The 27,713-nt window shown below is 47.6% G+C and overlaps 2 protein-coding genes and 1 long non-coding RNA gene across 3 annotated transcripts in view; 1 reads left to right on the top strand and 2 right to left on the bottom strand.

The window, feature by feature from the left end:
* Positions 1-2,543, bottom strand: TLX3 (T cell leukemia homeobox 3). Its single transcript, XM_064520824.1, has 3 exons — positions 1,771-2,543; positions 1,147-1,390; positions 1-1,001 (listed from the first exon to the last, which is right to left on the bottom strand). The coding sequence occupies exons 1-3, from the start codon at positions 2,468-2,470 to the stop codon at positions 791-793; spliced, it is 1,155 nt and encodes a 384-aa protein (XP_064376894.1). The 5' UTR covers positions 2,471-2,543; the 3' UTR covers positions 1-790.
* LOC112982223 (uncharacterized) lies at positions 1,182-27,696 on the top strand. Its single transcript, XR_010391714.1, has 3 exons — positions 1,182-1,241; positions 8,324-21,820; positions 24,675-27,696. It is a non-coding gene; the product is annotated as an uncharacterized LOC112982223 (long non-coding RNA).
* The window catches only part of RANBP17 (RAN binding protein 17), a 169,391-nt gene continuing 150,715 nt past the window's right edge, over positions 9,038-27,713 (bottom strand). Inside the window, exons 26-28 of the mRNA XM_064520825.1 lie at positions 16,913-17,011; positions 12,424-12,551; positions 9,038-9,439 (exon numbers count right to left, since the gene is read on the bottom strand). Of these exons, the coding sequence (XP_064376895.1) occupies positions 9,343-9,439; positions 12,424-12,551; positions 16,913-17,011 (324 nt within the window). The 3' untranslated portion in view covers positions 9,038-9,342. The remainder of the gene's footprint in view (positions 9,440-12,423; positions 12,552-16,912; positions 17,012-27,713) is intronic.

The raw sequence follows: 27,713 nt of genomic DNA on the forward strand, positions 1-27,713 counted from the left end.
TTTTTAAAGAAAACGTTTATTTACACGTCTCAGCAAGTACAAAGTATTATACATGGTCTGTGTCAACCCCAAATCTTCTTTATTATGAAACATAAGGCGCTTTCTCTAGAGTCGATGGCGAAAGGGGAGGGCGTAGGTGCTGCTTTCCGGGGGCTAAGCTCATCGGCTGGGAAGGCTAGGACGAAATAAAAGTGTGTGTTGCCTGAAAGGAGCCCTTATTACTACGGTGAATAAATTACGGATGACATTAACTTCACCTGGGACAGATGGAAGCTACTGCTTTTCGGCTTAATCGGGTTTCCTAAGCTAACGAGTCACCGGCTCCACTTAGTCCCCTCCGCTAAGCGATAGGTAGGTATTTCTTCTTTAGACTATCCTCAGAACAGGAAAAAAAAATAGCCTTTTGTTCCAAAGCCAACACAAAATACCTATGTTCGGATTTCGATATAAATAATCGAGGTTTTATATAATTCCATATTAATAGTGCCCAAAATCTCGATGCATAAATAAATTAAATTATTAACACTTCTTACAAAAAGTGACATATCTCCCTTCCTAGTGGAACATCGACACGAATATACAAACGGGGCGGCGGGGCCGCGCTGCTGGCGCGGCGGAGCGACGCGGCGACCCGGCCCCGGCCCCGGCCCCGGCCCCGGCTCGCTGCGGCTGCGGCTGCGGCTGCGGCTGCGGCTGCGGCTGCGGCTGCGGCGCGGCTCCCGGGCCCGCTCGACCCGCCGGGGCGGCCGCGGCCGGGCGGCGGCAGAGTCCGGGCGCCGGGGCGGCGGGCCTAGACGAGGGAGGTGACGGGCGGGATCTTGGCGCTCTCCTCCTCCCAGGGCTGCAGGTTCTGCAGCGCGAAGAGCGAGGAGTTGTGCAGGCACAGCGGGTCCGGCTGGATGGACTCGTTGAGCGACTTCTGGAAGGCGTCGTGCTGCAGCTGCAGCATCAGCCGGCTCGCCTGCTGCCGCTCGGCCTCCCGCTCCTCCGCCGTCTGCCGCCTGGGCACAACACACCGCTCAGCGCCGCGCCCGCCCGCGCCGGCCCGCCGCCCGCTGCGGGACGCGCCTCGCCCGGGCCTCCCTCCGCCGCGGGCAGCGCTGCCGACGGCGCGGGGGCCGCGCGGGGCCGCGGGCGCGCACTCACCGCCACTTGGTGCGCCGGTTCTGGAACCAGGTCTTCACCTGCGCGTCCGTCATCTTGAGCGACTTGGCGAGGGCGGCGCGCTCGGCCGAGGCCAGGTACTTCTGCCGGTGGAAGCGCTTCTCCAGCTCGCAGATCTGCACCCGCGAGAAGGACGTGCGCGGCTTCTTGCGCTTCGGCGGCGTCCGGTTCTGGTAGGGGTGCCCGATGCGCCGCGTCACCGTGAAGGGCGTCAGCGCCGCCGCCGCTGCCCGGGAGGCAAGGCACAGGCGTGAGCCCCACGCAGCCCCGCCGTGAGCCCCCCCCCGCCCCGGTGGCCGGCCGTGCCGCCGCCCCGGCGCGCGGTGAGGGGCGCGGGCCGCCGCAGCCTGCGCGCCCCGGCGAGCCCCGCTGCGCCCGCAGCCCCGCGCGCCGCAGCCTTGTTTTCGGCGCCGGGAGGAGCAGGACGGCTGGGAAGGCCGAGGGCGCGGGGGGGGCGCCGGGCGCCTCTCCCGCCCGGATTTTTCGTTTGGGGCTTTTTTCCTCTGCTCGGCTTCGTTGCGGGGATTTCGGCGGCGGCAGCGCGCTGCGGCGCCTCGCCCGCGCCCGCGCAGCCGGCCGGGGCCGGGGCCGGGGCCGGGGCCTTACCTGTGAAGCGGTCCTTGACGAAGCGGCGGCTGCTCTCCATCCAGGGGAAGTTGAGGCCGCCGAGGCTGGGCACGGCGGGCATGGCGGGGATGGCGCCCGAGATGGGCGGCGGCACGGCCCCGGGGATGGGCCTGTGCGCCGGCACCCGGATCACGCCGCCCGGGGCCAGGCTCAGGTTCACACTGTAAGATCCAGACTCCTCGAAGGGCGCCGCGATGGCCGGGAAGGGGGCGGCGAGCGCCGGGTACGGGGCGCCGGGGCGGCCGGCGGGGCCGCCCAGGAAGGCCGCGCCGTCGGGGCCCCGCGGGGGCGGCTGCGGCGCGCTCTCCTGCTCGGGGCTGTTGAGGATCTGGTCGATGCCGAAGCTGATGGGCTCGTGCTGGTGCTGGTGCTGGTGCTGGTGCTGGTGCTGGCCCGGCGCGCCCGTCGGCGGGTCCATGCTCGGCGGGGAGGGCTGGCGGCGGCACACCTCGGGGCGCGCTATAAAGCGCTCGGCGCGCCGCGCTCCGCGGGCCCACGGCGGCCCGGCGCACGCCGCGCGCAAACTTTGCCGAGCGCGCGCCGCCCCGGCAGCCGCCCCGTCATCTCCTCGGGGCCCGGCCGCGCGCCCCGCGCCGCGTGCGCTCCCGCCGCCGCCATTGGCCGCCGCCGCCCAGCCTCTGCGCTCCCATTGGCTCCCGCCGCTCGGCACCGGCCTCATTCACGGCAACGGGGGCCCGGGGACCGGCCGCGGTGACATCACTGGGGCGCACGAACAATGGGGCCGGCGCGCGCGGGCGGCGGGGGGGGCGGCCGGACGGGGCGGGCGGCCCGGGGCCGGGGGGGCGGCGGCGGCGCCGGGGCTCCGCGCCGCTCCGCGCCCGGCCGCGCCGGGCCCCGACGGCCGCCCCGCCGCGCCCGCCCCGCCCCGCCCCGCGCCGCGCCCTGCCGCCGCGCTGCCCGCGCCCCCGGGCCGGGGCCGGGCCGGGCCCCCGCGGCTCGGGCGGCGGCGGGGCCCCGGCGCGCCGCACAAAGAGATTCCGTTGTGGATTAATTTGCGCCACCAAACTTCGCGCCAGGCACGGCCGCTAAGTGAGTTTGCAGACGCTCCCTGACGTCCAAATTGGACTAAAGGCGTTAAAAATTAAATAACGCGCAAATGCATTTACTTAGTTTCCCCTTTATAAAGGGAAATGAAAACAGGGAATAGAATTTTCCTTTTAATAGAATGTAATAGTATTTGATCAGCACCTGGTAGGGCTGGTTCCCGGATTCCGGGAGCGGTGACAAGGCGGGAGTTTATTAGTTTTTAAAGCTTAGGATTCAATTACCGCAACGCGCTGAATAATTTAAATGGCAGCAGCAAACGCAGCCGGACCTGTGGAGCCACCGGCCCCGTGGCGGAAGGAATCCGGCGGCGGCGGCGGGCGACGACACAGCGCGCGGGGCCGCTCGCTGCGAGCAGGGCGGCGGGGCGGGAGCGCGGAGGCGGGCGGAGGCGCTGCGCTGCCCGCGGCCCTTCCCTCCGCTCCGCACCGCGGCCGCCGCGCACCCCCGACGGCGCCGCGCCCGGCGCTGCGGAGCCGCTCGCGGGGCCGCGGCTCAACTTTGCGCCGCAGCGTTGGATATTGTAATGGGCCATTAGCGGCCGGGGGGGGGCGGGGGGGATCCATCACGGCGCCTGACACGGGCAAATTGCTGAGCAGTTGTTTGACATCGAAAGTACTTATCAATTACGGGCGCAGCCCTCCAGCTGGGCGCCCGCGGAGGCCGCGCGCTGCCGGGGGTTTCTTCCGCGGCTAATCGGATTAGGGGGAGAGAGCCCCGCCGCCGCGGCCCCCCCGCGCCCGGCCGCCGCCGTGCTTCTGCGACGACATAACGATCCCCGTTAAGTACCCGCTCCCCCGTCGGGGGGGGCTTTCCGCGTTGTTTCCGCGGCTGCGGCCGCACAGCGCGGTGGGGCGGTGCCCGCGGCGGCCGCGCCGTCGGGAGCCCCGCGCACCGGCCCGAGCGGCCTCGGCGGCAGCGTCGCGCCCCGCCGGGGGCTCCGCGGCCGCCCGCGGGGCCGGGCCGGGGCTGCGCTGCGGGGGGGCGGGAGACAGCCAAAAAGGGGGGAAAAAAATAAAAGCGAGAAGGGGAGGGGAAAAAAAGGCTAAATAAATAAATAAAGTGACACCCAGTCCTGAATCAGGGCAGGCTTTGTTAGAGAAAATTGCAGCTTGATCTGCATAATGGGAACTCTGGATGCCCAAGGCTATCTTTTTATTGCATGTGTGTCTGCTGTTATCAATTTTGTGAACGATTTCACAGGGAGCCTGGCAGACTTGAGCTGGAATAATATGCAAAGATGAGCTTTGAATAATGAATGATGTGCTTTTAAACCAATTCCAAAGTGTCTGTGATAGTACAATATGAAAAGGGGTGGTAAGTAATAGTATATTTAAAAGGCGCTAGTATGTTTTTATTACTATATTTAAAAAGATATCTATATTATTTTTGTGAAATGGATAATATATCACAGAGTCTTTGATAATCAGCTAAACAATACATTTTTCTTTGGGAAAACTCTCCTGGTTTTACACAGTTAAATATAGAGTATCAGCATACGGTTTTGTAGCGCTTGGCTACCTTATTAAATATTAACTCTATTTTAATATTAGCTTTTAAATTTAATATGTTGACGTTCTGCAGTTTTACTTTAATTATGTTTTATAATTAATAACCCGGGACGTATGGTATCCTTAAATGCTGTTCTCCCGCAGTCGTTTCGTTTCGTTCCGTTCCTCTCGGTGCCCCGCGAGCGCGCAGCCCCGCGCAGCGCCGGTGCCGGCTTCGGCGGCGCCTCCTCGGCGGTGCGGGGACGCGGCGGCTTCCCGGGCGCCCCCGCGGGCCGCGTCCCCCCCGGGCCGGCTCTGCCCCCGGGGGCCCCGCTCCGGCCCCGCGACGGGGTGACCCGCCGCCCCGGCCGCGGCTCCCCGCGCCGTGGATGCGCCCGGGCACGGAGCCGCGTCCCCCGCCGGCGCGGCAGGGCCGAGGCGGGCGCCCCGCAGCGCGGAGCACCGCGCGGAGGGGAACGCCTCTCGCCCAAGCTGCGGCCGCCCCGTCCCGTCGGGGGAATGCGGCCCTGGCTGGGGGCTGCGGCCCCCCCCGGCTCGGGTGCCTCTGCGCTGGCACCAGGCCTCGCGCTGGGGCAGCCCCCGTTCATGGGGTGCAGCTGGGTGGAAGCAGCCCGGCGCCCTGCTGCGCTCCAGGCGGGCCCCAGCCCTCCCCCTGGCCCACCGCGGGGCTGGTGCCAGGTACGGCACGGCACGGCATGGCACAGCGTGGCAGTGTGTGGCACAGCACAGCACAGCCTGACATGGCACGGCTTGGCTTTGCATGGCATGGCATGGCACGGCATGGCATGGTGTGGCATTGCATAGCACAGCCTGGCACGGCACGGCCCAGCCTGGCACGGCCCACCGGTGCCTCACCTGGCACGGCCTGGCATGGTGCAGCCTGGCACAGTGTGGCCCAGCAGGGCCTGGCCCCGCACGGCACCAGGGTGCCTGGCGCTGAGCAGCCGCGCTGCAGAGCTCCTCGCCCCGGCACAGGGCAGGGCCCTTCCTGGCTGCTCGTGCTGAGCGCTCCCGGCCCGCCGGCCAGCGCGGCCAGGCCCGGGCGCCCCAGGCATCCCGGCGGGTGCGGGGAGCTGTGTGATGTGGGGCGCCGGGGTGAGCCAGGCCCTCAACCTGCTGCGTGCAGTCGTGGCTGCTCCACCACCTTCTGCGCCTGCTTGAAGGGACTGCCCTTGCCCCGGCGCCGCGGGGGTGCTGCGCGGTGGCTGCGGGTGCCTGGGGGGCGGCAACCAGGAGCCCCCGCCAGGGTCCCCGGAGCAGAGAGGTTCGTGCTGTCCCGGGGGCCCTGCGGGGGCACCAGGCGGCAGCTAACCCCGCTGCGCGGCCGTGGAGCGCTGAGTGCGTGAGGAGCCGATAAAACCCCGCGGGAAATACGCGCTGGTCCCCTGCAGAGCCACCGGGTAGCCGCAGTTTGGGGGCCGCTTGCTCCTCGCCCCAGGAGCCCCAGTCCCCACGGGTAGCCGGGGCCGGGAGCTCCCGCCAGCGCTATTCCCAGACCCAGCTGAGCTGGCCGGGCCCCCGCAGCAGACGGGAACCAGGGCACGAGCGATGCCCAAAGCCTCGATTTTCATCCCCACGGCCTGCCCGTGGCCCCCAGCAGGACCTGCCACTGCTGCAGCCCAGGGTGGCCCTGCGCAGAGTGAGGGGGCCCAACCCGATGCCCAGCCTCCTCCTGGGCAGCGCTCCGGTGTTACTGCCGGGCCGCTCCGGCTCCCGCGGGCTTTGGGCACGGCTCTGAGGGGCCCAGGCCCTCCTGGGTGGCATCAGCCCCTTCCCCACGGGCACCAGCGCAGCGGCAGCACTCGCCGGGGCTCCAGCGGAGCCAGCTCGGGGCGGGACCTCGGGGCCAGGCTCAGCGCGCCCACAGAGGGGCCAGAAGCCATCAAAGGCCCCTCGTCAGCGGTGGCACGCAGCCTCGCACAGCCCGCCAGACCCTGCAGGTCCGAGTCCCCCTTCAAAGTACCGCTGGAGCAAGCTGCAGCCTCCACAGCTACACCGAAACCCCCCAACTTTGCGTCAGTTCAGACTGGGCGCGCGAGTGCCAGACCCCCGCGACCCAACCTGCAGCTTCGCCTTCCCTCTGCCAGCCCTCCCTTCCTGCCGGGGTTTCGGCTAAATACGCCTTTTGTGGGGCAAATCACATTAGGGAGGATGCCGCAGGTATCCATTAAGGTTTATTTATCGTGATACCGTTTGGATCTCACGCTTATAAATAACTTATGTTATGGCTTTTGTTTGTAGAAATGTAACTTACATATTTTATTACGCTTTCTGTAAACCTCAAAAAGAAGGTTGTCGAAGCAGCGCTCTTAACAGCCATCTCGCTACGGTACATAAAATCCACACTACCATTATTTTTTAATACAGCAAGGAAGCGTTATCCCCGTACAGTTTGAAAGGTTCGCTGTCATCATAAACTCCTGCTACAATAAAACATTAACAAGTCAAAGGAATTATTTTAGAAAGCGCACGTGGACTCGGGGCCGGGTTTCTTCAAAGCCACCTCCCGCCAATGGGACGAAGTGCTTCAGCTCCGCGCCTTCCTCTGAGCCCTCTCCCCGCTTCAGCGAGCGCACCCGAGGGCTGGGGGGGGGGGGTCTTACTCCCCCTGCTCTCAGGGAGGCAAAACTCTTACCTGAGGTTCGGCGGCTGGCTCTTTTCACCGTAACTGTGCACTATGTGTTTTGGGGGAAAATCTGATGTATTTTACAGAATCAGACTCGCAGGGGTTTCTTGAGAGCAAGTCATGCAGGGGTGGGATAGAGTCTCCTTTCCGACCTTCTCCCATTCCCGTGTTTCCCCACTTTTGTTTTTTAAGGAGAAAAAATTCAAACCCTTCTTAAGGCAATTATGGGCTAAAAAAAGAAAAAGAAAAAAGAAAAAAAAGCAAGGCATTACCTGTGCTTTGCAAGCCTACCTGGGCCGTGCCCACCTGGACAGCACCCCTTTGAAGAGCTGACAGCTGAGACGCTCAGCGCGACGCTGGAGTCGCACAGCCTCTCCTCTGTTTGCTCTGCTCTCCAGGCCCCAGCCTCAAAGCGGGCAGGTTTCTGCGACCACCTGCCCCGCGGAGGCACCTCTCGGCGATTGTTAACCACGGTGAAACGCTGTTCCAACACGGCTAGCCAGCTCGCCCGGCCTAGAACCATTTCCGAGGGTGAACTGGAGGAAACCTTTCCCCAAACTCCAGCTCAGACACAAATACCCACATATGTGCCATATATTCACGCACACCCACACCCAGACTGTATTAGCTAGCAGTTTTGCAACTTTTCAAATTTGACTGAGCAGCCAAAATTCTCATTTCATCGAAGACCAAATTGGAAAATGAATGACTCTGCTCATTCTTACGTTTTTGATATGTTGATAATGATCTGACTCCCCATAAAGTTTTTGAACCTCTACATATAGCACTGGGCTCCCAATCCACATTTAGAAATAACAAAAATCTGCAGCCCTTTAGTAACCTCGATCGGACCCTTTTCTTCAGTACTCAGTGCTCTTGGAAATCAGACCCTTCGGCTGTAGATTGACTAATTTCTTCAGCTCAGCTTAAATGAAAACTGAAAATTACTCAACAAAACAACATCTTTTCAGATTTAGGTCCTGAAATTCAAAAAGATGTGGACAAATAACAGTTGCACAGAAAAAAATGAAAATAAAAAATCTATGAGAAACATTGATGCGAACTTCTGCTCCTTGTTGGCCACAATAAAAAGTTCATATTCTTATCTAAAAAGTGCTGAAATATTACCAGTATGGAAATATAAGAAAAGCACTAAAAACGCATGAGGTAGATTTACATTTTTGGGAAAAAAAAAATCCCACAACTCAAAACAATAGTGGCAGTTTCTAATTGCCCATAATAGCTTTTGGACATTATCAGCTAATTGGCTTATTGCTTAAATAGTTCTAATTTTTGTTAAATCTTGCTTCAATTCATTTGTGTATTTCAGCAGCCCACACAATAATTCGCACCCACCGCAGAATGAGATTAAGTGCTCCACGCAAAACCCGGGGCCAGTGCCGGCACGAGCCGCGCCGTGTACGAGGGATTTTGTTTGGGCACGCGCTGAACTCTTTACGATCCCCGACAGGTGAAGATGAATCTGCTAAATTGTCTGGTTTAGATGCAGGCTTTCATCTTCATTGTGCCACACACCTTTCTAAATACGGGGTATAAGTCTCCGTTTCTGCTTTCTTTTTTGTAGTGGTGGGCGGATTTAATTCTTCTTCAGCAGTGTTTCAACATGTAACAACTGTTAAATTTTCTTCCGTGCTTTTTCAGTTCCCAAGGACCTGGAAAACGTGTACTTGTGAAATTAAAGTACTACCAGTATTTTATTAAGGGTCATTACATTACCCCTTATTTTATTACATGCAACATGCTGGATTTCCATGTCATATTTATAGGCTAAAAATGCTTATTTCAAGTCTTCTGCTTCGTTGCCCACCTTGTCACAATCCTCCTGTGCTGAAAAGAAATGTATAACATTTTGTAGAAAAATAATAATTTTATTATTTCAAAAAGATGTCATATAAAATTTGTACTGTTTTTATCTCATTTTCAAACAAATATGACCTCAGTGAAAGTGAGCTTGGATTTTTTCAGTAATCAGAAATATCACTTACTAATATATATAGAACTGAGAATCATTAACTAATACAAGTTTAGAAGCAATGCATATTTATTTTGTTCTTTGGTTAAGTACTGTTTCTACACCATTTCAGAAAGATAAAAGAACAAGATAATAAATTTTGATAAGAAAGGCTGAAAATGTTCTTCAAGCTAAGGCTGATTTTACATCGTTTTCACTATTATAAATCCTTACGTTTAAGCCAAAGATATAAAAAGGCAGAAGTTATCTTAAAAAAATAGTCTTCACAAGGGTCAAAATCTATCTAACAATATAGTGGGGCTCCAAAACTTTCAAAGTTGGTGTATTAGCCAGTGCTCTGGTTTCCAAAGTCATTGTCAACTCATCATATCTAAATTGCTGGGATCTGAGGCCCCTTCATTGCGCAGAGCTTCAGCCATGTCTCTTCGAAAGACTGACATGTTTTGAGTGAACCTGGAAAAAGGAAATCCCAAATGTTTGGTTAAACAAAACCTGTTACTGGAGATTTTTTAAAAATAATTGGAAAAAAAGAGTAACTTAAATGTAAATTGAAAGACAAACAGAGGAAAACTTGCGAACAAAATCCCTAGGTGCCCTCAAAAATCAGTCCTATAAAATAACAGTGAACAAGTAAACATATACGGACAGCATTACAAACTCAGCCTACCAAGAATGAAACATTTGAAAAGGCAGTTGGGAAGTGAATGCAATGGGCAACCTTTCCATCTCACACGACTCGGGACGTGTCCTCATGCTCCCCAAACTCTGCTAAAGGGCTCTCTGCGACACGTCCAGATGGTCATCAAGTCACGGCTATCTCAGACCTACCTTCCTTTCTCAGGGAGTGGTATCAGAGTACAACCCGTCTCTCAGTGAAATGTGCTACCACTATCCATCTGGCACAGAATGAATTCACCAAAATATTCCCAAACAACTCTCTGCTAGGTGTAGGAGGGGAAGTCCATCCGGTGGTATCACACCTCAACCTCAGTGACAGCTCTGACTTAGCCTTTATAACAGTCTGAATCTGATCTACTTCACTGGTCTATCTCTGCTCGAAATGAGGTGTTTAATTGCTATTTATCACATGTAATATATATATATAAACAAAAAAAACCCAAAATAATTTAAAAAGTTAGAAACATACATTGCACCCCCTCCATTTAGGGTGTTTCTTTTGTTTGCAGCCTTAACACTCTGCTTCAGTTGTGTCAGACTTTGCAGGCTCACTAGAGTGAAGCTGATGAGCAGCTCGTTAGGGTTCCTGCCTGCAAAGGACTCGGTGTGCACAAGCGCTTACAAATCTGAGGGATCTCAGGAAAACTCTCTTTGCAGGACCAGGGCTAATAATCCTTCCTGACTGGCCTCACTGTAGTATACTTTATGGGTACGTGTAGCAGCAATGTGGTAAACTGGGGCTTGTGCGTGGAAATACAGGATGCAATTACGAGTTCATTCTTTATTCTATTCATAATTTTCTACTTTTGCGTTTCTTTCCTTACTAATGGAAATTGATTTCTGCTCAAATTTAAACAAACGCAGTTAAAAGAAGCCTCCTGCTCCACAGAATAAATTCGAGTATGATTACAAATCAAGAACTGAAAACAGAAAAACCATTGTATTAAGTCATGCCGCTTGTTGGGGAAGTGGTGGCTTAAGAGTCTTCCCAAGTCTGACAGGCGGATGCTGCTGAGACAGAAGAGCTGCTCGTTCTGCTGAACTATCTATGTCCCCTTTCCACCTGCACCCCGTGCCGCCCCACCTGCACTTCCACAAAAGCTCTCGAGCGCTTCCTCCCCGCAGCCTATTTTAGACTACTCCGCAGAACTTGGAGAGGAAAATGCGCTTTGGAGAGCGGGATTTCCCCGCACTGTCTGCCTAACGCCCCTCGATGCCAGCCTGGAGGTGGCAGGGGAGTTCAGCCTTTTGTCCATTCACCTTCCCTGAGCTTAGACTAGATCATTTAATGATCCCTTTTCTGGCCTTAAAATCGACAGGTCTCAGAATGAGGCAGCTCAGAGAAAGTGCCTATCAAAGTATGCTTTCCTCAGAAACGAATCTTATCTTAAGGACTTCTTCTCTTCAATAAATAAAATAGATAGGGAACTAAGAAACCATCTAGCTGAAAGAACGAGTTTTGCTGAATTTTTCATTTGTTCTTTTTTTTCTTTTTTCTTTTCTTTAATCCTGAAGGACTGCTCAGTCAAATGAATCCCCTTGGAATTTACAGCTGTACGGTCAGACTGTGTCCTACAGCCTGCCGCTATCAGCTTGGTTTTCCTTGGTTTTAACAGACGTTGTCCTTTCCTAAGGCACTCCGCCTTTTCCCCCGGTCTGCCTATCCGTAATACAGAGGAAGCCACACAAAGTCAGGCTGAGGGTCACAGATGCGAACTCTGTACTCTTTCAGGTTTGTTTCCAAATCCATATCCTCCTTTCTCTGGTTATCGCCCACAGTGAGACCACAGAGAATTTACACATTTAATACTGGAATTGAATAGGCAAATGAAACAAAATTGTGAAGACTATAATTAAAGCAAAATTATTTAAGCATTGAACAAGGTCAACAAAATTTTCACAGCAACAACAAAAGATTACGACCCATCTGAGATTTCTGACTTTTAGGATTTTGACAAGCTGTAATTCCTCCCAAGAAGTTAGAGAAATAAAATCACCAAATGGTTTTAGCCATCATTTCTCTCCAAGACCTTTTCCAGCTTGTTTCAAGCCTGCTGGGAAGTTCTACAGTCTGGACTGACATTACGTCTCTATACTTTGAAGATTTTTGCTTTGGATGAATAATGCACATGGAGTAGAAAAAGCAGCTAGCTAATAACAAAAAGCTAGCGTGACTATTAACTGCAGCCAGACTCCCCACTTCTTTTGTGGTGACTTCCATTCTAATGAGGGCAAGATCGGGTGAATTTATGATTCATGTTAAAAACATCCTTGCCATGTTAATCGTCAATGTGTAACTGGCCCTACTGGATCCTTTCCCATGCTGTCATCCCACAAGCAGTTGCCTAAGCCCAACATCAGCCAGAAAAGGCTCTGTCAGAAGAGCAGCACCAATGGATGCTGAAGGAAGTGCTTTGTCAGAGATTTAAGGTCCAAAAAGGGGAGCTCTTGGGCTCACCTGCTGTAATGATGCAGTTTTTCCCAAGCAAATAAAGCAGCAGATGTGGCCTGGCAAACCTAGACTTTGTGATTAAGCAAGGAAATACATTTCTGGCTAAGAAAATACAATTATTAAATATTCAGGCTCTAACTGGTAAGTCTAAGGATGAATTCTTTGATAGAATAGTATCTTTTAAAAGAAAGCTAAAAGGAATTGTAGCTTAAGGCCACCCAGATTACTTTCTACGTTATATTTTTTTCCAGTTAAAGGTTCTGCTTGTCTTTTATTCTTTCAGCTCACTGTTGTGTTATGAACTTACCTGTCTCTGTTCTTTACCAAAAGATTTTGCTCAACTCCTTCCATTAGATTCCTAAAGCACTGGTCAAGGACTTCACGTTTGTTGTCCGGCTGACTGGCTATCAAGGTTGCCCTTAGTTCACTGAAGTACTATGATAAAAAAAAAATAAAAGAAAAAAAGAGAACATTTTTAAATGAGGGCTGGAAATTTAAAAACAGAGTTACACACCTATGCCTGCAGTATTCTTTAGCAAGTGCTTCACATGGTGCTCTCTGTGAGCTACTGATGGCACTGCTTGTCCTGGCGGATCATTTCAGCAACACTGCTCCCAAGCACTGCTCTGCCTTTGAAGGGGCCCTTTTCTCTTCTGTTTTTTTCATTTCAAATTCAAATTCTACTCTCAGAAAGAGGAGATGGTGAGCTGGGAAACTCCCAATGCAAGGAACTGCAGTTACAAGCAAGTAACTTTCCTTTCTTTGTCCAAGGTCTTCTGTAGATAATCATTCTTGGGAGTCTGGCAAGCAACCCTATTTGAAGAGGGTTTCAGATACTGCTTTCCTGAACTGCACCAACCTAATGACTAAAGCCTTGTGATACTGCCCTGGTTGTCCACCTTACGAGTTTCAAATGTAGGAACACATCTCAGAGAGGTGGCAGAAACCTTCTCTAGCTGACTGCTCTATGCCTTTTTGGAATGGTGAGAAGCTGTGCACTTCACTGTGGAATCTAACCCACTTCAGTGCTGCGGTGAGACTGGCACACCTTTCCTTCTTTAGAGACTAAATAGTCTATATGATTTTCTGTATTCTTCTCCCCATTACACTCTGGCAGATCTATGGACTAGTTAAAATAGAACTTGTCACCACCTTAGGACAAATTTTGGCTTAGTCTAGAAGTACAGAACTGGAGGGACCTTCCCAGGTATCAACTACCATGCTACTGCAGCCAAGCAAATCACATAATCCTGTTTAGTCTTTATTATATTGGCTGTGTCAGTCAAACTCCTAGGGCCTTGGGCACAAGCACATCCATGGTAGGAACACTGATACAGGCAATTATTCAGAGGAGACCGATCCATTCTGATGAATCTGGGCTCAGGTACCCAGCAAAATGTTGGGGCAGTCTGATACTGTAATCAAGAAGGAAGGAACGTTGCTGGTACAATATACCCCATTTTACAGTATCTTCTCCCTGTCTAAGCATTCAAGAGACAGGAGGAACAGTGGTTATATCTCCAGACACTGCTAATAGAAAGTTCCACCAGTCCAAACTGCATCATCAGTAACCAAAAGTCAAAGATATGCAGAAGCCATGCCAAAACAAATGTGGTCTTTAGGCTGAAGAATGGTTACAAATAACTACAGATAAAGTGACCTTACTTGTAACTGCTCAACTGATTCTGTCAAAGGCGTACTAGCACATGTAGAAGAGCCTAAATTCATGCCCAAATTGAAGGTGCAAGAAAACTTGCTAATGATGGGCTGAAAATCAGTTTTCAGTATTCAAAACATGGTAGACTTTTGAAGTTAATTTAACTTAAAAAATATATCAGGTTGCATGGTATTGCACAGACAGTTAAAATGCACAGCGGTCTGGGATTTAACAGGTTTCTGTAAAACTTGTTAAACAAATCTCATATTAAACACATAAGTTTCCCATCAAAACTACTGCTCTTCTGTATACAAGAAAAATTCTGGGGTAACAAAAGAATCTTTAGTAAAACCTTAAAATTCTAAAGCTATGCCCTGACAAATCAACAGGATTACAGGAAGTGCACATCTCTAATATCTGCTTGCAAAATTACTTGCACTCAATCAACTTTCTTTTGAACCAGAAAGAGCCTCTATTATGCATCTTTGCTATCCACAACTAGCACAGTCTTGCCAGTAAAGGCAGCAGCTGATCAAATAACTGGGTCCCAAACTACCTAGGAACTCAAAATTTAAAATCACCTGGGAGCTGGGGTAAAAGATGGAATATCTGCCTGCGACAAATCCATGCCAGTAGCCTAGTCTCAAGGTGACAAATGCCTGGCTACATTTGGAGAAGGCCACAACCCCAAGACTTTGTCCATTGTCCATCAGTTGTTTTTGCAACAGGTGTATTCCAAGAATTTCTTTAGAGTCAACTCCATAATGGAAAGTATGAACAACACCCTCAAGTAAGAGCAAAGAAAACTATCTTTACCAGCGGCCTGACATTAATGATTAGCGCACCTCCGCTGGCATCAGCGATCCAACCTTGGGGAGCTGCTCTAAGCCCCAGGGTGTTGTTCTTCGGTTGAAGGACAACAGCTAAAAAGGGACATGGTTGCTACCCGATCAGAATACGGAGGGGTTTTTCTGCCAATCTCTTGCCACTATGATTCAAATTAAACTTGCTGCTGCTGCACTGAAGTAAGGGGACAATGTCAGGAGCTACTTGTCACCAACACGTTGCACAGCAAGCTGACACGATCTCAAAAAATTCAGCATCATTTTAGGGTGGGCTTCAAAGGACAATTCCCATTTTGGCATAGCTGCCCCTACGGGGACAAGGACGTGTAAATCCCAATCCTTCTGAGTCCCTGAGTAAAGCTGATCCCTTCCTTTTGAGATGAATTACAGCAAAGAAGATCCCATTAAAACAAAGGCGGGGGAGAACAAGCAGTAAAAATAAAACACAGTGTGTGCTTGCTATCACAGGAGCTGTGGAGACAGAGACCCAACCTGAAATAAAGAAACCCATTTTCAATAATGAAACCAGCAGTGCACTGAAATGAGCTAAGGAAAGACAACTTTTACAGCCATGTAAGCAGGCTTCCTACTTTTTCTGGGGCCCTGCCGAACAAGAAATAAATACACTTGATGCAAAAGGGGCAACACAAATAGTGTAAATTACATTTCCTTTCTCCACCCTTCGACAAGAAATGCAGGACTTGTTCCTAAGTAAAGGCGCTTGTACATGTCCATGTCTGCTAAACAAAACACATAATCATGAGAACTAGTCTAATTTCAGTAGAAAGAATATTCTGCCAGTCACAAATTTATTCCTTATGATTTACAGCTCCATGGTTTTATCTTCAAGTGAAATATTTAATTTCTTCTCATACTGAAGCAGCTAACATCAAAAACACATAATTAATATATAGTCAGGCTAATACTTAAATGCTATAAATCAGAAGCATTATATAAACAAAAGTGTCGTCTTGAACAAGATTGGGAATGCACAAAACTACTTATTTCCCACTTTTATAATGATGCAGTGACTCAGAGCAGATAGAAAATGATTAGTTTTCCTTCCAAAGTAGGAAATATTGCTTCCATCTGTAAAGTATAATATTGTGATGTCATAAAGTTTTCCTAAACACTGAATTTGCCCTTATTCCCTCTCAATCATTTTAAAAGAACTGCTCCCTCTTATAGAGCTTGGATTTAAATCACAATAACACACCAAGAAGATGAATGACAGTGCTATTGGATATGGCTAAAATTGGATCCTTCAGCACAGGTGAATGATGAGACAGCGCTTCTCTTCTTGATATATTTTCTTCTTCTATTAGTTTCCTTCCATAGCTGGGATTTCAGTTTGAATTTTAATGTATGCAGTTGCTGCTAATCTTAGTGTCTTATTTTTTTCCAGCACCCTCTTATTGTATAGACAATTCATTCTCCAAAACAGTAATACACTGAGGCTTGTGACTGCCCAAGAGATAAAGCAATTCAGAATAAAGTTAGAGCTAGCTCTGAAGTATGGAGAATACAACAGGTCAGTATCTTCAGAAACAATGCCTTGCCACACAAAAAAATGTGCACATTTAGATCAGCTCATACTCATTTACTCAGATGGTTTCCATTTGAGACAATATTGTCTATACTAAGTCATGAGGGAAACATGATGGGTATATCCAAATTCATAGTTTCAGATTTTATTGAAAGGGCAAACTGCAGAATATTTCCTGATTTACAGACTCTGCCACAGATGCACACAATCTAAACTGCAATCAGTGCGAGTGCTTAAATGTAAAGGCTTAGATAATCCCCCCCAGCCAGTTGTTCTTGTGAAATGTTCCAGAAAAAAAAAATTCGTTAACTATTTTTTAGGAAGCAATTTTTCTGATGCGATTTCCATAGTGTTCCTGTTTCAGATTTCTGTTGAAAAGCCACATGAGCTTGTATAATTTCAGTTTCTGCTTAATTCTGGAAAAGTAAAGATCCAACATTTTTTTAAATAAAAAGTTAACTATACTTTCACAATCTAAGGCTGGACATAAATTTTGGGGTAAAGGTTTGAGAGGATTTTTCCATCCAAACGAAGCCACTCGGCCTTTGCGAATGAATCTGTAAACCTATGAAGTAGATGAGTTGAATACTGCTCTCTACTCTTAGTGTGGGCATAAGGGAGCAAAGTCTCAAGGAAAGAGATGGAGGATTTGAAAGAGCAATGGGCAGCTTTGTACAATATAGCATAATGTATTTGAACTACTTGGGCATGTGAAGAGTGAATCTGGCAGAATATCTGAAATACTCACTTTCTCATTGAGGAGTATAAGTCCTAGCAGTGGTCTTGACACAGACCATTGGTTTCTGCAGTCTTCAAAAATGATGGTGTTCATTAGGATTGACATCATCTGAAAGAAAATTCAGATGGGTTACGTGAATTTGGATACTGCTGTTATACTGTATGATTTGGAGAGAAGGAAAAATTAATGATGCCTTGACTAACCACGCTGAAGTCTCGTACAGGACTGTGACATCACACAAGTGATCCTTCAAAATAACTATTTCCATAACCAGAACTACTACCTGGAGAAAGCTGAAGAAAATGGATGTCAAAGGCCTGCTCCAAAGAAGAAGTTGTAATCACAGAGGATGAAACAAATATGAACTGAGATTTAGAGTTGCGTTCATTTAAGATACAGACTTTGATATCGCTCCAGGGATCTGCCCCTTTGTCACACTGCTTCCAGTAGAGTAATACATATGTAAGCAGTATTCTATATTAGTTTCAGATTAACCCCTAGGTGCTATTCAAGATTCTGTTTTTTTCAGACCCACCTTTCTTCTTGAATGAAACTGCAAGGCATTTGAACGGAGCACTCCCTATTTTGATGGAGGCAATCCTGGTACAGCAAAGAGTCTACAAATCCACATACCATTTCCACCTCAGTTACAAATCCTGCATGTGATCTTTGATATTTTACTTCTGCGACTTAATCTATGGAGCTCTGCGGCAGGGATAAAGCCACTCAATAAGCTTTTGAAAGCACTGAGATCTATCAGTGCATACAATTAAGTACTATTAGCATCCAAATAAATGATATGGAGCTCCCTTTGCGGGCTGGTTGGCATGTAACCAGAGCCTTCAGATCAGGCCACAAGGAGTATTCTTCTTCTGAGGCCTTTTCTGGGCTTGCTGTGCAGCTATACCTCTGCCAGCATGTAGCTAGGAAGGGTAGACTTATTTTAGGGATTGGCACAACTTTTGCAAAAAGAACTAACAAAATAACTATAGAATCCATTTACAGATAAAATGCTCTGACATATCCTTGAGACACGTTAGTCCAAAATGCCAAAGGCCACAACATATACGAACCTAAAAACGTTACTCAGAGATTAAACAGAGTGAAAATTTGTAAAATGTCACCAGTAAATAGTTTGACTCACATTTATAAAATATCTACACCCTAAAACCAAACACAGAGGAAGTAGAAAGTCATTAAATCCTTTCTTCTAGGCCAATGAGTAGCTATGAGCAGGGTCTCCAGAGAGCTGCCACACTGCAAACTAGCCTGTAATAACTGACCAAGCCTAAATCAAACAGCATGTTTCACTAAATGAAAAAGATGAATCCTAGCAGTACAGATCACCTGCAACATAGAAAATAGAGATATCCACAAATTATTTGAGCTTTCAAGTTAGGAACACATGCTCTGGCGTGGGAAAGGCCAATCTTTCACCTGACTTCCCAGTTTACCTGCCAGGCAAACTATTTTTCCATTACTCATAGGACAAAAACAATTCTATATTGCTTTGGTATTCACACAAACAATTCAAAAACTCTGTGCAAGCCCTAATAGAAACTTGCTTTCCAATCATGAACAGTAATTATAATTTCTTATAATTTCATTCATCTCCAGGTTTTCACCTTGGCAGCTTGCAACAAAGCCAGCTGTTAGGACAGAAGCGTTTCTTAAGTAATGAAACAAAACCACCTGAATTGTAATTTAGTCGGCGCACCAAGACTGGCATACCTATATTTCTTAGAAAAAGTGCAATACATATAGAAAGACTTCCAAAATGATGCTTAACCTAAAAATGGCATGCTCAGCGACAAGTACGCATCTGACCCAGAGGGAGGAGTGCCAGCTCTTCAAACTCCAACAACTCATGAGGATGCCTTTAAGGTCTCTAGTCCTGAATTGCTACTAAATTGCAAATGAACGGCAAAGAAAATATCCTGGAAAGTTTTTGGCCTAAATCTGGAAACCCACCTGCACATTCACCAGGGAAACACTTACTTGTCTCTGTGCATAAGCAGTTCAGCCAGTACTGAAATACAGCAAGGAATACAATATATTGTTACAATACATAATAACAAAGCTGAGACATAAAAAGCAATCTACATAAAACTGATAGGATAGGAAGCAGCGAGAGCTTCCCTCCCAGTTGCAAGTATTTCCTTTGACAAGATCCAGCATCAAATGTTTTTAATTTCACTTCTGGCTCTAAGGATTAGCAAAAGACAGCCTTTGCAGCACTCATGATCAGCGTAGGAGCAACCTAGCGTTCAAGATTTAGCCAGGTCTCTTAGACTACACATAACTACCTACATGTGTGTATGTCTGTTTTCTGCATGGACCAGTCTATTCCCTTCAATTAAATTAGTTACAATGCTGCCAAGTGCTGATACTTTTCACACAAAGTTGTCTCTGTGCAGAAAAGCTGCGAGGACTAGCAGTACCATAGTAGTAATAAGAGCAAGGTTGTAAAACCTGCCCGTGAGCTCTCTGGAACAGTGATTAACACTGCTCATGAAGTTACATAACTTTATTACTTTCAGAGGTAGACAGTTTGGAGTCCAATCAGGTTGTCTTTGCAGATGTCTTCCTCCTTCAAGGGTGAAAAATCGAGCAGGTAGATGGCTCAGCATTATGAGATGCAAGCATAAAATCGGGGCACACCTATCTACCCTATCAAGACCTCTGTCTGATGCAGTCAAGGGCATATTACATCATTAACAAAAACCAACTGGCAATTACTGAGCCTAATTCCACCACAACGAAGGACATCAAAATCCATGATAAAGGCCTTAAACCTCCTTTGCCCATTTTCCATGTTTCCCCATTACAACCACTGCTGCTGCTTTGCTTTACTCTTTGGGTTTGGCTTCCTGTGCTACTTCCACATAAGCCCACAACAAGCTGTTGGCATCCCAGATCCTTCTTCGTTTTACAGTACTGCGGACACACTCCAAAAGAGACTGCGTAGTGCAAACAAGCAATAGGAGACTTGCTGTAAAGACCTTACGTCTAAGTGATGCGGTCTGCACAAATTCACACGAAAGGTTTAGTCTACGCTCATGCTACTTTTTAATGAAGCTTTGCCTCAGCAAACAGCACATTTACTGATGACACATGCGCGTTAAACTCTTTCTCAGGAAGAGGTATCAAGCTTTCATTTAATTTCACTAACTCTCCATCCCCTCTCTTTACCCTTTTCACATAGTGTAGAACAGCTTCTTCCTACGCTGACAAGTGACATCCTCAGCTTTCTCCTTCAGACCTCACGTGACCAATGACTTGGCTCTGTTGCTGCTATCTGGTGTAACCAGGAGAAACAGGCTGATCCACGATCTAGTTTCTAGATACTTCACACACAGCTCCACGTACGTGAACACGCTTGTTGCTCCCCTGAGTTGTTCAGATCATGAAGGAATTGAGCTCTTTGAGCTTCTGAAGGAGGCGCTGAAATAATGTCTCCCTCTTCATATTGTATTTGTCAACACACATTTACATACACCTGTGTTTATGAGGGCAACATGTACAGAAACCTTAACCACAATTTTATGACGATGAAATCTTTCTCAATAACATACAGAAATGAGGAGATAAATACACTTAACGAGCTGACACCGCTGCCCCACTGTTGCTAACGCTACTAGCTTATCAGCTGGACCAAACTACACATGCCAAGTGTGCAGCAGTAAAGAACGGCAGCAGCGTTTGTATTTTTTAGTTCTTTTGAGAACTGCAAAGCATTTCCCGGATGCTAGCTAGCTTCAAAATGTGCTACGGAGATACCTCAGTGTTACTATCACATTTTACAGAGGGACTGACTGACTCAGGATCAAAGGCTGTATGCAAAAGCCACAGGGATACAGAATGACCTGGAGCACCTCCTCAGCCTTCTCAGCTTCCTTCCTGCCACCACCAAACCTTGGCCGTGCTGCTGCTACAGTCCCCAGGGCTCCCAAGGGAGCAGCAGCAGGAGGTGGGGTTCGAGTGGACTTGCCCGCATTTAGTGTGCAGGCACGAGAGGGACACCCAGGCTAAGATGCACCTGTCTGGTGCCACCTTTGCCAAAAGTCTCATCAAACAATTGGAGATCACAAACCAACTCAATGGCAAGACAAAGCACAGAAGTAGAATTCATGGAACGTATAGATTTCCTTTTTTCTAGGTGGAAAATACCCTATTTGTTGAAAGTAAAGCATTTTCTCAGATCCCGCATATGATTTCGGGTCGCAACTCCCTTCCAGCACTGCCTTTCCTTCCCGCGTCAGTCATCAGGGCAGCCAGCTACGACCTGAACGACTCAATTCCCTGCTCTCATTCCAGCACAAAACACAAAGTCTCAAGGTGAGGAAAGAGACATTAAAAAAGAACGGGGTGGGGGAGTAGATGATCTGTTTTCTACGTGGTTCAAACCAGAAACGTTGCCTCTGGTTCTCTTAGCCTAAACATGGGGCATCACTTTATTTGGTTCAATAATGTTTCTCCTGACACATTTACTCTTTATGAAAGAAACTATTGACAAAAGAGGTAAGGGTAAAGAACTGTTCTTCCAATAAATTAATTCTTCACAGCCTCTTTCCCTTCAGAGCCTCTTTCCTTCTTGGGTGGAGGAGGAAAATGTTGTTCAAGACACCACTCATTATGAAAACTTTTTCTAAAGGAAGCTGGGAAAGTAGATGCCTTTCCATTAAAAAGCCTTTTGGCTGCTTCATATTATCAACAGAATAGCACTCGCATCATAGCAGGTCCCATAACTCATGTCCCTCTCCCATATGTTGGTATGAATATTTTATTCTGCAGCAACTAATCACGTTTTTAACATAGAGAAGATGACATAACGCCAGAGACAGCATTATGTAATGCTTTACAAAAGATTTGGAAGGATCTAAAAACATAAAGAGCCTTTAACCAAACACCCGGATGGTAAGTACACTCCTTTTTTTCCATTCAGAACTGAAAAAGATTCAGATTTTTGCTGTTTGGCATATGGAGCTTGGCAGGTTTTTACAGCTCTGCCTTTAGACAGTCAGCTCTTAACTTAGGACCTGTGATTACTAATTTAAATGTCCTTCAGAGTTCTCAGTTCTTTCATCATCAATTTTTCCTACGTCAATAAATGGATCATCATTTACTAATAATATTAGCAAGACCTAAATGCTCCAAGATTATTAAATACCCTAAATTTTCATCTGTTGTTTTAAAATATTTATTTTACTAGAAAGCCTAACTTTCAGATTGATATTTTCCATTTTCAGTCTCTGTTCAAAGGTAGAATTTCCTGAGCAAATACGAAAATTAAAGTCTGCTATTCTGAAAGTAGGAACCAGCACATTATTTCCACACTAAAATCATTTTTTAATTGGCAGAAACAATCGTAAAGTTGCAATTTGCAATATGTAAGGGTTTAAGAATTGTAAGTCTTGTCCTTCTAAATTATGAAATCACCTTAAGTCAGCGAAGAGCTTGCACCTAGTTGTTGCAAGGGCAGCAGTAGCAGCGAAGCCCATCAGCCGTGGCTGACGGGGACCCACACGCATGCCGAGCTGTTACAGCTTGCTTTCTGGACAGCCTCTCCACTCTCTCCTGCCTTGTTGCTAATTTTCATAAAATTTATAGGAAGAGGGGAGGAGCTGGGGAGGAAAGAAGAGCAGAGGGCCCTGGACAGAAAATACAGACAAACCATGAAGCCAGGCTACCACAACCATGTTCTTTCCAGCAGCCTTTCGATTCTGAGTCTTTTAAGCTGACCTTAGACCAAGCTTTTCTTCCAACTTATGAAGGCCAGATTCCTACAGATTTCTGTTAACAAAATACAGAATTTCACCCCGCTTACACATACCTCTAAAGAATATACTTAAATAACCACTAATACCTAAAAATCTCATGATTCAACAACTGAAGCTCAAAGAAGCTGCAGGAAATATTAAAACTTAAAATAAAATTAGGAGAGTTCCAGTCTTGAGTCTCTGTTTCGTACAGTACGACTTGGCCTGGCCTTTTTGTTTCATTTTATGAAAAATTAAGGTCTAAATGGCCGAAAAACCCAATTCTGATATCAGGGCAGGGCATCTGGGTGACACACTGCATACTATGAATGAGAATATGTCTGCAGCTGGTGGACCAAAATGCGATTTATTTGCAGGGTATTCCTATTAGTTGTATGTTATTTCCTGCCAGGAGGGCCTTTCTTCCAATGTTCAGAAGAGATAGGAAAGATGGTCATAGATACTAAAAAAGAAAGAAAGAAAAAAACCAGTTACAAAGAGCCGGGAGCCTGGCATTTTGCTGGATATGTCTTTACAACTGGCCAAAGGACCAAAAGTTACAGGGAAGCTCACTCAAAGCAAGTCTTAACTACGAGCCAGCAGAAATAATCATAAAGCAAGACTGCACTCGCTTATTATGTCAAATCTGACTTTGTATCTGAAAAAGAAGTATGAGCACATACTTCAACATTTACGCAAAAAGATACATTTCGGATGATAGCTTAACGCTAATGACAAGCACCTGCAATGTGTCCAATAAAATTACTATACCAGATCTGCTGCAAACGGTTTTCCATTTTTTTCCCCACTGTTAAAATGAACTGTCATATGTTAATGGCACAATACCGTAGATCAGTAGGGCAAAGTGGGCTTTGCAGAACTAAGACTTACTTCCATCATTCCCTACCTTCTGTCAGTAGTGAGCTGCTTTTCAAACAGCCGACAAGATCATAAAGCAGGTGTTTGCGCTACACTAGGCAGCTCCTACAGCAGAGCTGGAACGAGGGAAGCAGTTACGTACTGCACAGGAGTTATTCGCAATGCAACTACTTGCCCTACACTAGCCAGTTTTCAAATAGCAAATTTAATCGCTTTCGGCTGATCTGAGGGCACACTCATGATGGACTATGTGCCTTTTAAATCATACCTGCATCTGAATTGTTTATGTGAAGGACTATGTTACTTGGCCCAACCTCTCCCATCAGAGCAGGGTCCATCTGTCCTACAGGAGACGGTGCTCCTGGGTAGGTTGGTATCGCCCAGGGACCAGGGCTGGAAGGGAAGCCAGCTGGCCACTACAGCCTCACCTACAGTAAAGCAGTAAGTCTCGTGGGATGGACAGTTTTGCCTAGTGTAAGGGTCGGCTACAGTAACGACTGCAACAGTTACCTCCAGCAACAGGGAAGACATCTGATGAATGAAAAACCTTCTCTCTGCAGGGAGGGGGGATACGTTTCATCAGTTATTACTTTCCAGGGCGCGCTCACTTGCTTCTGCCTGTGCTGAATTTCACGCAAGCCCTGTCGAGTGTCACACACTCCCATGCTGCCTGGAGTGCTAGATTTTGTGGTTGGGTAGCTGGTGCAGCTGACAGATGTTTACAAACTCATGTTATCTGCACAGCTTCTTTTTGCCTACCCATCTGTGCTCCCCGATAGAAAATTATTCTACCTCAGGCTGGAATAATTTATGATCGCAAAATTAACTCATAATCTGATTTTTTTTTAAGCTGGTAGTATTCAGAGATTTTCAGTTGGAGACATTGTAGTGGCCATTTTAAACTGACCCAAGCTGCTTATTTAAGATTCAGCCGTTTTTAAGCAGGTAGCTGGGAATATGCAGCATGATAGCCTTTTTAAGAAGGGCTGAACTCAGATTAACCAGAGCTTTTGGAACATACAACTTGTCACAATTTGCAACATGGACTTCACATAGGTTTGGCGCAGGAGTAGGCCAAGTTCTTAAAAATCCTTACTAAAAAATTGACACATGTTCCTCTCTGCTTTTCGCAGTAATGAAGAGACAGCTAGGTTCAGGCCTTTGTGAAACGCAGCTAGTGTCGTCGCCAAGCAAGATCCGTAGCAGGCTTTTCCAGCCTGCGCAGTAAGGAGCTCTCCCTCCTCGCAGAACCGGCACTCTACACTGAGAGGTGACACCAGAAGAAGTCGGTGTCTGCTACCAGCATCTCCAAACAAACAACCAGTCACAGATTACTTAATCCTCTCGGGAGGAGAGAACAGCAGTTTCACCTACATCAATTGCCTTCAGCAAGAGCATCTCCAGGAATGAAAATGCTCCTGTACCTAAATCTTCCATTTGTTCCCTCAGCTGGTGCTAGGACTTGCAGTGTATATATTCCTTAAAACTCCTCGAATGTGAGCTGTCACCGTTCTCTTCTCCAGCTCCTGAGAAACGCACTGGGGCCCTCCCTTGCATCAACTGCTGGGAGTGGGAGCACAAAAACAGCTGGGGATTTTCAACGCAGCAGTAGGATTTCAGCATAGGAACTGCAAACTTCACCTGTGGGATCATTACTTTTCTGACCTCTCTATTAACAGGAAGGCCTTCCAAGATGCCAGTCATGTGGGGAGGGAAGAGAAGACCAGAGACTGCCATCACTGGAAAAACAGAAGTGTTTAGTCTAAAACCAGTTGGAGGTTAATCTCCAACATCATCTACAGAAACGTTCTACGTATGGGCAAAGCTACCTACGGAGGGAAAGGAAGAGCAAGAGATGAACTCTAAATTCCTAGTCCAAGGAACTTCAAGGTATCTCACCCTGAGCATGGGCTTATCGCCGAGTCTGAGCTTGACTTGGGCTGCTGTTGAGCAGAAGCACGCTTGTGTTTGAGCAAGGCTCAGCGCGGTCCTCAGGGACAAACCCTGCACACTGCAGAGTAGCCGTTCACTCAGGCTCAAGCTTGCGCTCATCTGCAAGTCGTGCCCGGCCTGGCATCTAGCACATAACCCACCTGCCCTTGCAGCAGCACCAGGAGATCTGGGAGCTCTTTTACAAGAGCCCTGATGTTGCTTGCCACAAGGCAGCTGGGCTTTGCAGGCAGCTTGAAAGTAGGCTCAAAGGGTGTGGATGTCTGCCAGGAGCAGACCCAGAGGCACCCCCCCACAGCAACAGCCACCAGTAGTACAGGAAATTAGAACCAGGGTAATTATTTTACCAGTATCTACCTTAGTTTAGCACTGCTACGGATATAATCAGCAGGGACAGGGAGGCAGGCTGGGCTTTTAAACCACACCTTGAAGGAAATCAGAGTGAGAAAGCCAGAAGCCTGACTCTGAACATTATTCAAAGATCCTGCATCAAGCAGTGACCTACTCAATTTCAGCAGGGCAGCGCACTAGCTCAGACTGAAAAAGGCTAATCAAAGTATTAATTAAGGATTGCCTAACAACTTCAAGCCTTTTCTGCTTTCAAACTGTTCATAAATTAATTCTAACTGTGTAACAATTAAAAGTATTTTCCCATTTCCGATGAACTGAACTGTAACGGAAGCGATTGCAAATAAACATAAAAGACAGATGATAAAGATGGTAATAAGCATATTGCCACTGTGTCTTGAATAGTCACCAACACTTCTTAGTGAATATCATCTTTCACAACAACAACAAAGGATAAGAGCACAAGGCTATTTCATGCAGTCATCAAAACAAAATGCACTGAATATTATATTTCATACTAAATACATTACCCTGGCAGTTTGACACTCAACATTTCAATAGATATTGCGTCTCTCTCAACATTCTCGCTGAATTTCTGCAGATGGACTTTTAAGTATCAATGGAAGATTACTTTACTTGTCACACTAAAAAGATTTTAAAGGATGGCTGCACACACTTCATTTTTAATTTTTTTTTTTTAAAGGGAAACGAAACATGAATTGAGAAACACAGCGATACCGAAAGGTCAAACACTGTGCTCAGCAGCAGTCCTTTGTGCGTAGTGCTCCTGCAACAGCTAAACTGTCTCTTGCCCCTGATTTGCCCAGCAAAGGACTGGAAGCATTTGGTAATGCTAAACTAAACTAAACTAACGGTGTGGCCAAATCTCACCAATCTGTTGTGAATCTTCAGGGTTTTTTTTGTTTGTTTGTTTGTTTTGTTTGTTTGTTTGTTTGTTTTTTACTGTGCAGGTTCCTGGAGACATGGAAATACATGACAACTTCAATTTTCACTGCAAAAACCAAGCAAGTAACCACCAAGAAAAAAATAACCCACCAAGTTTCTGGACCTCATGAGAACATGAATGTCACAGGACCACCAAAAAAAAGAAGAAAAAAAAAAAGAGAACAGCAATGTATTAGCCTAGAAAATCATGTGGATTTTGAGGCACAATCTTAAAGTTCTAGAAACCGGAAAGCCAGCAACGTTGAATAAAAAATGTATTTAGGGTACGCTGGTCACCGGTTCCCTGCAACACAAGAGCCTTTTGCAGCTGATGCGCACCTTCTCCCGTGTTCAAAGCGACTGCTGACCAGGTCAGACCTCAGCAGCAATTCCTCGTCACGCACTAGATCTCCACGCAAGCATCGTCTCATCCACGATAAGCTTTGACGGGCCATCGCTATGATACTCAATAGCAATTAAGCATCCCTGGAAGTCGCTGCTATTTTAGAAATTTAAATTTAATTTTTTTCCAATGGGGGAAGGGGAGGGTGTTTGTTCACTGAGAACAAGTTTCATTACTCACACAGCAAATCTGCCAGTAGATGATCGTGGAATGGATTGTCACCTTTCCCTATCCATTTTGTAAAGATATTGCTTTCTTTCCAGACTGCAAGCATCACTTCTAACTGGATTTTGAATTATAATGTGAACTTTACAAAATTATTGGTGCTATTCATATCGCTAGTTAGATTCCACTGAATGGCAATATTTCCTGCCCTTCCCCAAACCAGCACCTCTTAGTATTTTTATATAAAACAACCACGGACAGCAGAAATTGAACATTTCCAAGTAACGTAAAATATTACATTGTACCGAGTAAACAAGGAATAAAACATTTTTATACTCCTTAAACTTATTTGCTTTTTGAA

The sequence above is a fragment of the Dromaius novaehollandiae genome, chromosome 15 (genome assembly GCF_036370855.1).
Source record: "Dromaius novaehollandiae isolate bDroNov1 chromosome 15, bDroNov1.hap1, whole genome shotgun sequence".
Classification (NCBI taxonomy): Eukaryota; Metazoa; Chordata; class Aves; order Casuariiformes; family Dromaiidae; genus Dromaius; species Dromaius novaehollandiae.

What these genes read in the sequence shown, in the direction of transcription:
- TLX3 (XM_064520824.1), bottom strand. Translation starts at nt 2,470, where the DNA reads ATGAGGCCGGTGCCGAGCGGCGGGAGCCAATGGGAGCGCAGAGGCTGG. An exon ending in CGTCAAGGACCGCTTCACAG is followed by an intron (nt 1,391 to 1,770) that starts GTAAGGCCCCGG and finishes CCTCCCGGGCAG; the next exon opens with CGGCGGCGGCGCTGACGCCC. An exon ending in AACCGGCGCACCAAGTGGCG is followed by an intron (nt 1,002 to 1,146) that starts GTGAGTGCGCGC and finishes TGTTGTGCCCAG; the next exon opens with GCGGCAGACGGCGGAGGAGC.